At 49.4% G+C, this 12,369-nt stretch overlaps 1 protein-coding gene across 1 annotated transcript in view; it reads right to left on the bottom strand.

Moving 5' to 3' along the window:
• WNT2 (Wnt family member 2) overlaps positions 1-11,866 on the bottom strand; it is a 49,050-nt gene extending 37,184 nt beyond the window's left edge. Inside the window, exons 1-2 of the mRNA XM_005285757.4 lie at positions 11,379-11,866; positions 9,009-9,232 (exon numbers count right to left, since the gene is read on the bottom strand). Coding sequence (XP_005285814.1) covers positions 9,009-9,232; positions 11,379-11,458 — 304 coding nt within the window. The 5' untranslated portion in view covers positions 11,459-11,866. The remainder of the gene's footprint in view (positions 1-9,008; positions 9,233-11,378) is intronic.
• Between the last annotated feature and the right edge of the window lie 503 nt (positions 11,867-12,369).

Here is a 12,369-nt window from a genome sequence, read left to right as displayed (position 1 = left end):
AATGGCCACTAAGCATACCCTGACGGAAGCTGGAGCCAGGCCTTGGATCCTAAGGGACAGGAGGTAATCTAGAATAAGTTAGACGGATGCGGATGACGGGGAAGCGCCCCGCTCTCCCGCCCACCTAGAAAACCTAAACCATTTGGCCAGGTAGGTCCATCGAGTGGACGGCTTTCTGTTCTCCAGCAGAATACGCTGGACATCCTGCGAACACCTTCCCTCCTCCTCGTTTAACCATGGAGCAGCCACGCTGTCAAGTGAAGCACGGTTAGGTTGGGGTGGAGGAGGCATCCTCTCTCCTGGGAGAGGAGAGGAGATCCGGGCGAAGCGGCAGCCTCCATGGGGGGCGCCGTTAACAGTTGCAGGAGGGTCCCGTACCAATACTGGCAGGCCCAATCCGGAGCTATGAGTATGATCCTCGACCGTCTGCCTTTACCTCTGAAGGCCCTTGCCTATCAGTAGAAACGGTGGAAAGGCATAGAACAGCTGGCCGGACCACCGGAGGAGGAATGCGTCCGAGATCGCCCCCCTTTCTGCCCCTGCCCTGGAGCAGAACTGGGGCAGAGACGATTCTGCGCGGTAGCAAAGAGATCTACCTGGGGAGTTCCCCACTCTCGGAAGAGTTGCTGGGCCACCTCCCAGTGGAGTGACTGGTGGGAGAAGACCCTGCTGAGGCGATCGGCTCGCATATTGCACATGCCAGGTGAAAAGATATCGTGGGCTATGCAGAATTCCCATAGGTCCAGAGCTTCCTGGCACAAGGCCGAAGAGCGTGTGCCCCCTTGCCTGTTCATGTAATACATCGTGGCCGTATTCTCCGTAAGGACTCTGACCATCTTCCCCCCTAGGTGTAGGCTGAAGGCTATGCACGCCAGGCGCACCACCCTGAGCTCCCTGACGTTTGTGTGCAGGGACAATTCCGCAGTCGACCATCTGCCCTGGGTTTGGAAGTTCCCCGCATGGGCTCCCCACCCCAGGTCCAAGGCGTCCGACACCAGATCTAGTGAGGGAGGGGTCTCTCGGAATGGGATCCCTTGTAACATGTTGGCTAGGAGGGACCACCATTGGAGGCTGGCCACTACGTTGGGGGGAATGTGACAACCTTGTCCAGGCCATCCCTGGCTTGGGAATATTGGGAGGCCAACCAGAGTTGGAGGGGCCTCATTCTGAGTCTGGCACGTCGCACCACGGAGGTGCATGCTGCCATGTGGCCTAAGATTTGAAGGCACACCCTTGCCGCCGTCACAGGGAAGGCCATGATTGAGGCTATGAGACTTGTGAGCATCTCGAACCTGTCCTGGGGGAGAGAGGCCGTGGCTACCACCGCGTCTAACAGCGCTCCTATGAAGTGTACGCACTGAACCAACACTAATGTGGACTTGTCCTCGTTTACCACTAGGCCTAGACTCTCGCATGTGGCCAGTAAGAATTTCATCTGGGCCTGCACCTGGGATCGAAACTTGCCCTTGAGCAGCCAGTCATCCAGGTAGGGGAAAATTTGCAGCCCGTTCCTCCTGAGGTAAGCTGCCACTACCACCATGCATTTGGTGAAAACCCTGGGGGCCGTGGAGAGGCCAAAGGGGAGGACCGTGAACTGGTAATGGTCCCACCCTACCAGGAAGTGGAGGAAGTGCCTGTGACCTTTGAAAATATGGATGTGAAAATACGCATCCTGGAGGTCCAGGGCTGCGAACCAATCCCCCAGGTCTAGGGATGGAATAATAGAGGCCAGAGACACCATACGGAACTTGCAAAAAGAACAGGAGTACTTGTGGCACCTTAGAGACTAACAAATTTATTTGAGCATAAGCTTTCGTGGGCTACAGCCCACTTCTTCGGATGCAACTTGTAATGGACCATAAACTGGTTGAGGTTCCGCAGGTCGAGGATGGGCCTGAGCCCACCCTTTGCCTTCGGGATCAGGAAATACCGGGAGTAAAAACCCTTGCCCTGGAATTCCCGAGGTACTTTCTCCACCGCGCCCAGGGTGAGGAGGCGCGTCACTTCCTGGTCTAGCAGGAGTACGTGCTCCGGATCCCCGAGAACCTCCGGGGGTTGGGGGTGGTGAAGGGGGGGGGCGAAGCGAACTGAAACATGTAGCCCTTAGAAATGGTGCTGAGGATTCATTGGTCCGACGTTATACAGGACCATTGCACTCGGAAGGCAGATAAACAGTTGCAGAACACAAACTTTATTAACTGGGGGGCTGCCCTGGCAACAGGCCCGGTGGCCCCCTGCAAAGAGTCAAAAGTGCCTCTTCCCCGCCTCTTGCCCTTGGTGGGCCCAGGTCGAGGGGCCGAGAGGGACTGATGCTGGGACCTGCGTCTCTGCTCCCTCAGTCTCTGAGGTGGGGGATCATATCTGCCTCTAGCTGGAGGAACCGAGGTCTGTGGCCTGGGTTTGTCCTTAGTCGGTGGGACATTTAGGCCCAGGGTTTGCAGGGTGGTGCGGGAGTCCTTCATCCCGTGTAGATGGGTGTCTGTCTGATCTGCAAACAGGGCCTTCCCGTCGAAAGGCAAGTCCTGAATGAGGGACTGGGACTCCGCAGACAGCCCTGACAGCGAGAGCCACAACGCCCTGCGCATGGCAACAGCGGAGGCCATCAAACGGGCTGCTGTATCTGCCGCGTCCGAAGCCGCTTGGAGGGCCGCTTTTGCTGCCGACGCACCTTCATCGACCAAAGCTCTGAACTCCTTCTTATCCTTTTCCTGAAGAAGAGATTCAAATTTTGGCAGAGACCCCCACAAGTTAAAATCATATCGGCTCAGGAAGGCTTGGTGATTTGCCACCCTGAGCTGGAAGCTCACCGATGAATAAATCTTCCTGCCGAAGGTATCCAATCTCCTGGCATTTTTATCCTTGGGAGTGGGCGCGGGTTGGCCATTCCTCTCTTGGTGGTTTACCGACTCCACCACCAGAGAGTTCGGGGCCGGGTGAGAGTACAAATATTCGTGCCCCCTTACTGGCACAAAATATTTTCTCTCCGCCTTTTAGAAATAGGTGCCAAGGACGCAGGGGCTTGCCAAAGCAAAGTCAAAATATTGGCCGCCCCTTGGTGGAGAGGTAGGGCCACATGGCCCGGTGCTGAGGAGGACAAGACGTTGAACAAAGTGTCCGACGGCTCCTCCATCTCCTCAGCCTGGAGCTGGAGAGTCGAGACAACCCGCCTAAGGAGCTCCTGAAGAGCTTTGAAATCCTCCTGCAAGGCGGGTGGTGGCACCGCAATAGATTCTTCTGGTGCCGGTGACGGGACTGGATCTGCCCCCAGGGCATCAGGCAGTGCCGGTGGTTCGACCCCCAAGTCCGAGCCCGGGTATGGTGCCGCTGTCTCGGTGCCCGGTGCCTTGTCGCGGTGCCGAGGCTGGGACATCGAATGCACCTGCAATGCACCTGCTATCGAACAGGGTCTCGCCGGTGCCAGCAGTTGGGGCCAAGGCGCCCACTGACACCACTGCCCTTGCCAGGGTGCCCCTTGACAGTGCCCCACTTGGGGACCTAGCGGAGCCACCTGATCATGTGGGACGGCGCAGCTCGGGGATGGGCGGCTGGGTGTCAAAGCAGAAGTCACTGAAGAGCGCACGGTGCCGTACGAGCAACGGCAGCGTCCACGGCCGTGTCGGTGCCTGCCTCGAGATTTAGATCTCGATGAGGAAGACCTGTACCCGTCAGAGGTACTACGTCCAGAGTCTCCATGGCAACCATGGCTATGACGCCTCGGTGCCGGTGACGGCCGAGGGGTGCTTCGTGAACGACGTCTGTCGGAGCGAGCACTCGAATGTGAGCGTTGGTCCCGATGTCGTCGAGACCTGCTCCTATAGCTCCGGTAGGAAGAGGAGCGTCGACGCCTCTTATCTCGGTGCCTGCAACCCCTCTGGGTAGTGGAGGAAGCACGCGACTCCCTCTCAGGCGTGGAAGTCTGACGCGGGCTACAAGATGGCCCCGCCCGGGTAGGCACCTCATCCTTGGAGAGGGGCTATGCTGGACCAGGGAGGGTTGATGAGCTCCCAGCAGTGGCTTCCCTCGGGAGCAAGGGCCTGTCTTGGGTGGCACGCCAGGCAATGGAAGGGCGAGGATGTCACGCACTCCCTGAGCTGCCTCCGGCATTGATGGTATTCTCACCGCAGGAGAGGCACGCGCAGACGGGACCTGACTACTCTGCTCAGCACGAGTCGGAGGTCTGGGTCCCCAGGGGGATCATGGGCTGCCCAACTCAGGTGCGGCCTCACCCCTGTCCTTCTCTCGGCGCCACTGAATCTTCCCTTGCTTCTTAGCGGGGGAGCGGTGCCGACTGGTTGATGGGATGTCGCTCCGTACTGCCGACGCGCTCGGCGCTGAGTCGGGTCGGTGCTGGGGCCAATGCCGACTCCATTAGTAAGGCCCGGAGACGGATATCCCTTGCACGTTTCGTTCTCAGTTTGAACGATCTGCAAATTTTACAACGCTCACTTATGTGAGTCTCACCCAGACAGTGAAGACACTGAGTGTGTGGATTGCTCCTGGGCATAGAACTGCGACAGGAGTCGCACGACTTGAAGCCTGGGGCAGGGGCATGCCCCGAGCAAGGCAACTAACTACAGAATCAAGCTACGAAGAAGAGTTATACTACTAAGGCTAGAAGTGCTACAGCCGAGCTAGAGCACAAAGTTCCGACTACCTTCACTGGCAACAAGAAGGAACGGAGGGTCGGGGGAGTGCGCAGCTCCCCTTATAGCGCAATATAGAGGCGCTACTCCAGGGGTCGCAGCGGTGCTCCCCCCACTGCAGGTACTGCTAAGGGGAAAACTTCCAGCACCGGTGCATGTGGCAAGCACGCACACCTACTGTGGAATACACAGGAGCAATCACTCGAAGAAGAACTAGCCTATTACATGCCACATGCAGAGAATAGGAGAGACCGAGGTGCACCACTGCTTGATACCCCTGCAATGGCAGGGAAATGATTAAGTGAGATACATCTAGATAGTCTTGGCAAGTAACCCGCACCCACACGCTATAGAGGGAATTTAACCCAGTTCAAAGTCACTGCCAATCTGACCTGGGGGGAAATTCCTTCTCAACCCCACACATAGCGATCACTTGGAAGCTGAGCATGAGAGCATGAACCAGCCAGCCAAGCACCTGAGAGAATGCTCAATGCTGCCTGTGCCTATGTCACCAGTTTGACTAGGTCTCCTTCCCAACGCTCTGTGTGGTAGCAGAAATCCCAGGGTGCATTGCTCCACTTGGTGCTGGTGCCACTCAGTTTGCATTCTATCTCTTGCTGAGGCAGTTTGGGATGGCTGCTTAGATTTTCCCAGAATGCACTTAGGCAACATGGGAGATGAAGATACAACAAACTCCATGGACACCTGTTTGTCTGAGGAAAAAAACTGCAGTTGGGATATTTTCCATGACTGGGTCAGATGAGAGTGTCACAATATGGCTACAAAACCTCAGCTGTACTTGTAGCCTAGATGGTCATTATGCACCATGTTGGGGTTGTGCAGTGTGGGAGAAGCACAGGTAAAGCCTGTATGTGTTCTGAAGGTGGTCTTCCTGTCATCTCTAAACAAGCAATCCTTTCTGAACAATATTAACTAGGGCTGCCAAGCGATTAAAAAAATTAATCGTGATTAATCGTGCTGTTAAACAATAATAGAATTCCCATTATTTAAATATTTTGTATGTTTTCCACATTTTCAAATATATTGATTTCAATTTCAGCACAGAATACAAAATGCACAGTGCTCACTTTATATTTATTTTTATTATAAATATTTGCACTGTAAAAACAAAAGAAATAGTACTTTTCAGTTCACTTCATACAAGTACTGTAGTGCAAATCTCTATCATGAAAGTTGACCTTGCAAATGTAGAATTATGCACACACAAAAACTGCATTCAAAAACAAAACAATGTAAAACTTTAGAGCCTACAAGTCCACTCAGTCCTACTTCTTGTTCAGGCACTCGCTCAGACAAATAATTTTGTTTACATGTGCTGAAGATAATGCTGCCTGCTTCTTGTTTACAATGTCACCTGAAAGTGAGAACGGGCATTTGCATGGCACTATGGTAGCCGGTGTTTCAAGATATTTATGTGCCAGATGCGCTAAAGATTCATATGTCCTTTCATGTTTCAACCACCATTCCAGAGGACATGCATCCATGCTGATGACGGGTTCTGCTTGATATCAATCCAAAGCAGTGCAGACTGACACATGTTCATTTTCATCATCTGAGTCAGATGCCACCAGCAGAAGGTTGATTTTCTTTTTTGGTGTAGTTTCTGCATTGGAGTGTTGCTCTTTTAAGACTTCTGAAAGCATGCTCCACACCTTGTCCCTCTCAGATTTTGGAAGGCACTTCAGATTCTTAACCCTTGGGTCGAGTGCTGTAGCTATCTTTAGAAATCTCACATTGGTACCTTCTTTGCATTTTGTCAAATCTGCAGAGAAAGTGTTCTTAAAATGAACAACATGCTGGGTCATCATCTGAGACTACTATAATTTGCAATATATGGCAGAATGCGGGTAAAGCACAGAGCAGGAGACATACAACTCTCCCCAAAGGAGTTCAGTCACAAATTTAATTAACACATTTTTTTTAAATGAACGTTGTCAACATGGAAGCGTGTCCTCTGGAACGGTGGCCAACGCATGAAGGGGCATATGAATGTTCAGCGTAACTAGAATGTAAATACCTTGCAATGCAGGCTACAAAAGTGCTATGTGAATGCCTGTTCTCACTTTCAGGTGACATTATAAATATGAAGCAGGCAGCATTATCTCCTGTAAAGGTTAACAATCTTGTTTGTCTTAGCAATTGGCTGAACAAGAAGTAGTACTGAGTGGACTTGTAGGCTCTAAAGTTTTACATTGTTTTGTTTTTGAGTGCAGTTATGTAACAAACAAACAAAATCTACATTTATAAGTTGCACTTTCACAATAAAGAGATTGCACTACAGTACTTCTATGAGGTGAATTGGAAAATACTATTTATCTTGTTTATCATTTTTACAGTGCAAATATTTGTAATCAAAAATAATAATATAGTGTGAGCACTGTACACTTTATATTCTCTGTTATAATTGAAATCAATATATTTAACAATGTAGAAAACATCCAAAATATTTAAAAAACTTCAACTAGTATTCCATTAACAGTGTAATTAAAACTGCAATTAATCACAATATTTTTAATCACGATTAATTTTTTTAGTTAATTGCATGAGTTAACTGCAATTATATTAACTAAATTTTAATATTCTAAAATTTTAATACAGTATTAACTAAACAGGAAAGATATTAATTCCAGTTTCCATTTACACCCACCTGTCATCAACAGATGATATTCAGTACTTTTATACACACCTGCATGTGCATCCTAATCATCAGAGCCACAAGTCAGTAGAACAGCAGAATTTGGTTCTAATTGTCCTCTTTCACACTTGTGTTTTGAAGTTAAGCATTTTTACAAAGGAAATTCACAGCTAAATTTGAGTTACTTATAAAAGCGAAGATGCAAGCTTAATATAGTACAAATCAGGCATTTCTTTTGCCAAAGTGTAGTGCTCTAGGATAGTGAGTTATATATACATATGAGACTGGTTTATAGGTCATCTACTCTTCATGCTTTGGTATATTTGTCTTGGAAGAAGTATTGTTGACTAACAACATTTTATAATAATATGGTTATATAAATTTAATCTTACGAGTAAACCAACAATTGTATGCACCTACAAAGCAAGGCTTCTTACCTAGTGGCTGTTTCTGATTCTTTGCCTGACACAGAACAAAACAATATTTCCCCCTGAAATTATATAACCATGACAAAGCTTAAAATAGTGCTAAGAATTAACTTAAAAGGACAGATCCCCAGCTGATGTACATTGATTTTAATGCAGTTGTGACAATGGAGTTGTGACAATATGCACCAGCTGAGGAGCTGTGCCAAAGTATATAATAAATGACTCCCCATGTCAATTTCATTTTTCGTGGGTTATCGTAAATTGACTTTATTTTTTTTTCTGATTTATGATCCAAAGATTTCAAACAACTATTGTTTTAAAGAAATAAATCGAGAAACATTTCACAGGCGCTACTCTCGTGTTTCAAACATGGTCAGTTTTAACAACACTTGGTAATGCAGTTAATGGTTTGTGGGCTGTGGGAAATGTAGCTAACAACTCCAAGCAGCCGTCACCAAGGTTACTGGTAAAGCTTTTCTGAAGACAAAAAGCACGTGAGGCTGATTCGCTGGTGACAATATTTAAGTGGCCAGCTGAGCTCTAGGTGGAGCCAGGGAGCGTTTAGTGCTTTCAGCACGTTCAGAAGTACTCCCAGGACACAGACTAATTTACAATCGCAATGAATTCACTCTTGCGGAGGGTAATGGTGGGATGATCGCGTCCCTGGGGAAGCCTAGAGACGCTGTGCTGTACTTTTGGCCGCCTCCCATCCCAGGGGGCGGGTGATTACATGGTAGCATCAGTGCAACACCCTCTGCGAAGCATCAGCCAGGGAACAGCAGAGCGCGCTTCGTGGATCTAAGGGTCGGGTTGGTGTGTGTTGGTTGGGGGGGGGGCAGATGTCACGCCCCCCCAACACACACACACACACACACACACACACACAGAGCTGCAGCCAGCTCTCCGAAGGGCACGTTCCGGGTGGAGCCTCTTGGGCACATGGGCTGCTGCTGTGGCGTCTCCGACTTTCTCTGCACGTGCTGGTACATAGATCGTGTGACCCCCATGTGTTGTGTGCAATTCAACTGTCCGCCAGGGGCAGGGATCCCTCCTTCTTCCCCCCACCCCGCGCCAGGGGCAGGATCCCTCCTTCTTCCCCCTCCCCCGCCGGGGACAGGGATCCCGCCTGCTCCCCCCAGTGGTGACTCGCACATGCCCCAGGCGGAGGCGCCTCACTGGTCCCCCCACAGACCGAGCCGCCGGCGCTGGCTGACGCCGCAGCAGGCCGGGGGCCGTGGCCGGGTCTGCGGCGCGCAGCGCCCCGTGTGGCCGGGTACTTACTGCGCAGCAGGACCCTGCCGAAGAGGCTCCGGTCCCGGTGCAGGGTGTTGCAGTTCCAGCGGTGCTGGCGGAACTGGTGCTGACACTCCGCCGTCCACTCCGCCACGCCCAGCCCGATGGAGCGCATGGCCTCGGGGTGCCGCTGGCACAGCTGCCGCTGCCGGCTCACCAAGCCCGGCACGTTGTCACACATCACCCGCGACGAGCCCACCGCCCCCATGTACCTGCGGGGAGCAAAGACGCACAGGCAGCGGGGGCGAGGAGTAGGGCCCGCGGGCGAGCGACGGTGCGTGTGGGGACAGGTTCAGCTGGGGGGGAGGGGGCACGTATTGGGGGGGAGCTACTGGTGAGGGGGAGGTTGAGCTGCGAGGAGGGCACTGACGGGAGATGGGCAGTTACTGTACTGGGAATGGAGAGCTGCTGGGGAGAGCACTGACTGGGAATGGAGAGCTGCTGGGGAGAGCACTGACTGGGAATGGGGAGCTGCTGGGGAGAGCACTGACTGGGAATGGAGAGCTGCTGGGGAGAGCACTGACTGGGAATGGGGAGCTGCTGGGGAGAGCACTGACTGGGAATGGAGAGCTGCTGGGGAGAGCACTGACTGGGAATGGGGAGCTAATTGGGGGGCATTGACTGAGGAGCGGGGCTGAGCTATTCGGGAGAACAGAGTGGGACTCGTACAGGGAGATGTGCCCTGCCTGGCTGTTTGCCAGGAGCCAATGTTGCTTTCAGTGCTCTGTAAGGATCCCTCCACCTTCCTCTTATTTTCCTCGAACGAGCAAAGGCCGCAGACCGACTGGCTAAGTCGGTTCTTCCTGGGACTACATTCTGATCATCCTCTCTTCCAGAGTCCGTTTAATATAGAGTCTAATTTACAGCCGCATTTGCTTTTTTGGTAGAAATCCTTTCAAAATCGTTTGCCTGCCGTATATTCCTACCGAGGCTTTGGGAGAACCAAAAACTCCTTTATAGCGCCTTACTTTGTTTTTTGTCATTTTTTTCTTGAATGACATCATCATCTGTATCCAGATGTTCGCTATTAGCCCTGAAATGTTTAGAAAGGTATCTTTTATAAAACCCAAACCGCCATGGCTGTCTTTTGAAGCGATCAAACAGGAGCAAATGTCTTTTTGCTGTGTTTTCATTAGTTTATATGATCATCAAATCGTTAAAGCTGTTATTTGAAAAAAAATTATAGATATTCGGTAACAGATAAAAGACAACGTGACAAAAAGCCCTTGCAATAAATAATGTTTATGCACCTACGGAAACAGAAATAGCAATTGTATTGAAAAATGTCCAGTCTGATAAATCAACCTTTGATCCAGTGTCAGCCGTGTCAAGGTTAAATGCATTCTCTGGTCAGTATGTTTACAAGGGGAAGTTTAACTCCTCTTCTTCAGTGAGGTTTGTCTGTTTTGTTTTGTTTTAAGACTCCGTTTTCTGAAGAAAATCTCTGATTTAGGCTCCCCCTTAATTAGCCCTGTGTTTTGCAGCTCGCTTAGAAGGGTCACAACCAGCTCAAATATCTTTTGAACTAGAAGCTGTGGTCCCTACAGGCTTCTCCACTATTCATTTAGAGGTTTTAGTTCAGCGATGAGAAACTTTTTTTTTTCTCCTGGAGGAGGGGCTGGAGGGAATCGAGGGTCTGAACAAAATTCTGCTCTAGACTATTCTGACAATTCATGTAAGGAATGAATATGGAGGGAAGGCAGTAAACAAACCACACGCTCTCTCTCTCTCTCTCTCTCTCACTTTGCCCTAGTACAAATTGCACCATGCCTCTTACTTTCATCGATTCCTTTGGCCACTGTGTTGTTACCCGAGAGATTTTCTGACAAGTTCATTTTCAGCTGCCATTTTACATGAAAAATAAGTAAATACAAGAGCAAGGATATTCAATCAAGGAGAATTAATTAGATATATCCCTGAACTTGAACGATGCAAAAACTTGTTGCATGCCATAAGCAATATCGTCATACATTTCCTCCGATTCTTACATGGATTCTATAAGTTGGTGATAGGAGCTCTGCGGGGCGTATTTTAATCAACCTCCAGCTGACTCTGCTGTTACTGTCCATGCTAAAAGCTCTGATCGGTCCTCAGATCAAAGAGTTCTCCTTAGACATGTTGTAAAACAGACGTTTAATTGTTAAGGATGAGTGGGAGCTGGGAGGGAAAAGAAAAGTTGAGAGAAGATGTAGGATAATTCGGATTGATTTAGGATTGGAGTTTTTGTATCTGAACAACCGGCAGCGATACATTTTTGTGTGATCACTAAAGGGGTGGGGGTGTCAGTTCTTCTAGTTTACCATTAATTTATCCCACCTTACCCAAGAGCAAATAAACCCTTGTAATCGCAGAACTTACCACCACGAAGAAGTGACTTCTGGGGTTTCCCAGAACAAGATCAGTGGAACCGCAAACCAGATCCCAAAGCGAAAGTTCATATTAGAAACACTTCACTCCACATCAGTTCTAATGCGAAGGGCGGAGGAAATCCCATGGAACAAAAACTACTGACACCGAGCCAAATGCACCTTGAGGGCTTCTCTCCTCACTGGATCAAGAGTCTCACCATTCCCATGTCACGGTTGCCAGGGGTCAGATTTACTGATAAACTCTATAATGTGTCTGTGCAGAACTCCGGAGTCTGCTCAATTTGTCCAGAATCACATCCTCAAGGAGGGCAACAAGATCAATTCCGCTCTCATCCTTCTTCCTTGCCCTGATGCAGCTCTTCTGCGGTCAGAGCAAAGCTGAGGGGCTGGTGTGGGTTGCTTACAGACTGGGTGGGTTCTGCTTTTCTTTCTTTCTTAACTCTGATGGATGAAATGTCGTCAAGAGACATTGGAGGAGGTAACACCTCTGATTAGGGAAGGAATCCCGATGAGCCAGTTGCCTTCCAATAACCTTAAATCCAAACAGAGTTAGTTAAAACCTTACACAATTACCAAACACTGCACGGGATACGTTACTATTGCGAATACAGCAGTGAAGTGGCCAAACAACGGAAAATACTTAGCACTTCTCAATATTTGATATCAATATCTGACGTTTTATACAGTATTTCATTCACATATGTATATGGAATTATAGATACTGACGCGCCATATGAACCATGCAACTCGACTATAACATTATATATAAGAAACAGAAAATATTTCCATGATTTTGATTATTTTACTAATCTCAGCCCTAGGAAATTAGGAAGGGGAATTAAGTGCCCAAGGTGATTCTGTAAAAGAATAGAGACCGGGTGAAATGAAGAACACAATGCACGCAAGCACATTTAAGTATGAAAACTCGATACCATTTTATTTAACACGCTGAGGTCTTATTCGTGTAAATGTGATCCCGA

This window comes from Chrysemys picta, chromosome 1, assembly GCF_011386835.1.
Source record: "Chrysemys picta bellii isolate R12L10 chromosome 1, ASM1138683v2, whole genome shotgun sequence".
NCBI lineage: Eukaryota > Metazoa > Chordata > Testudines > Emydidae > Chrysemys > Chrysemys picta.
This window is presented reverse-complemented; position numbering and strand designations above follow the sequence as displayed.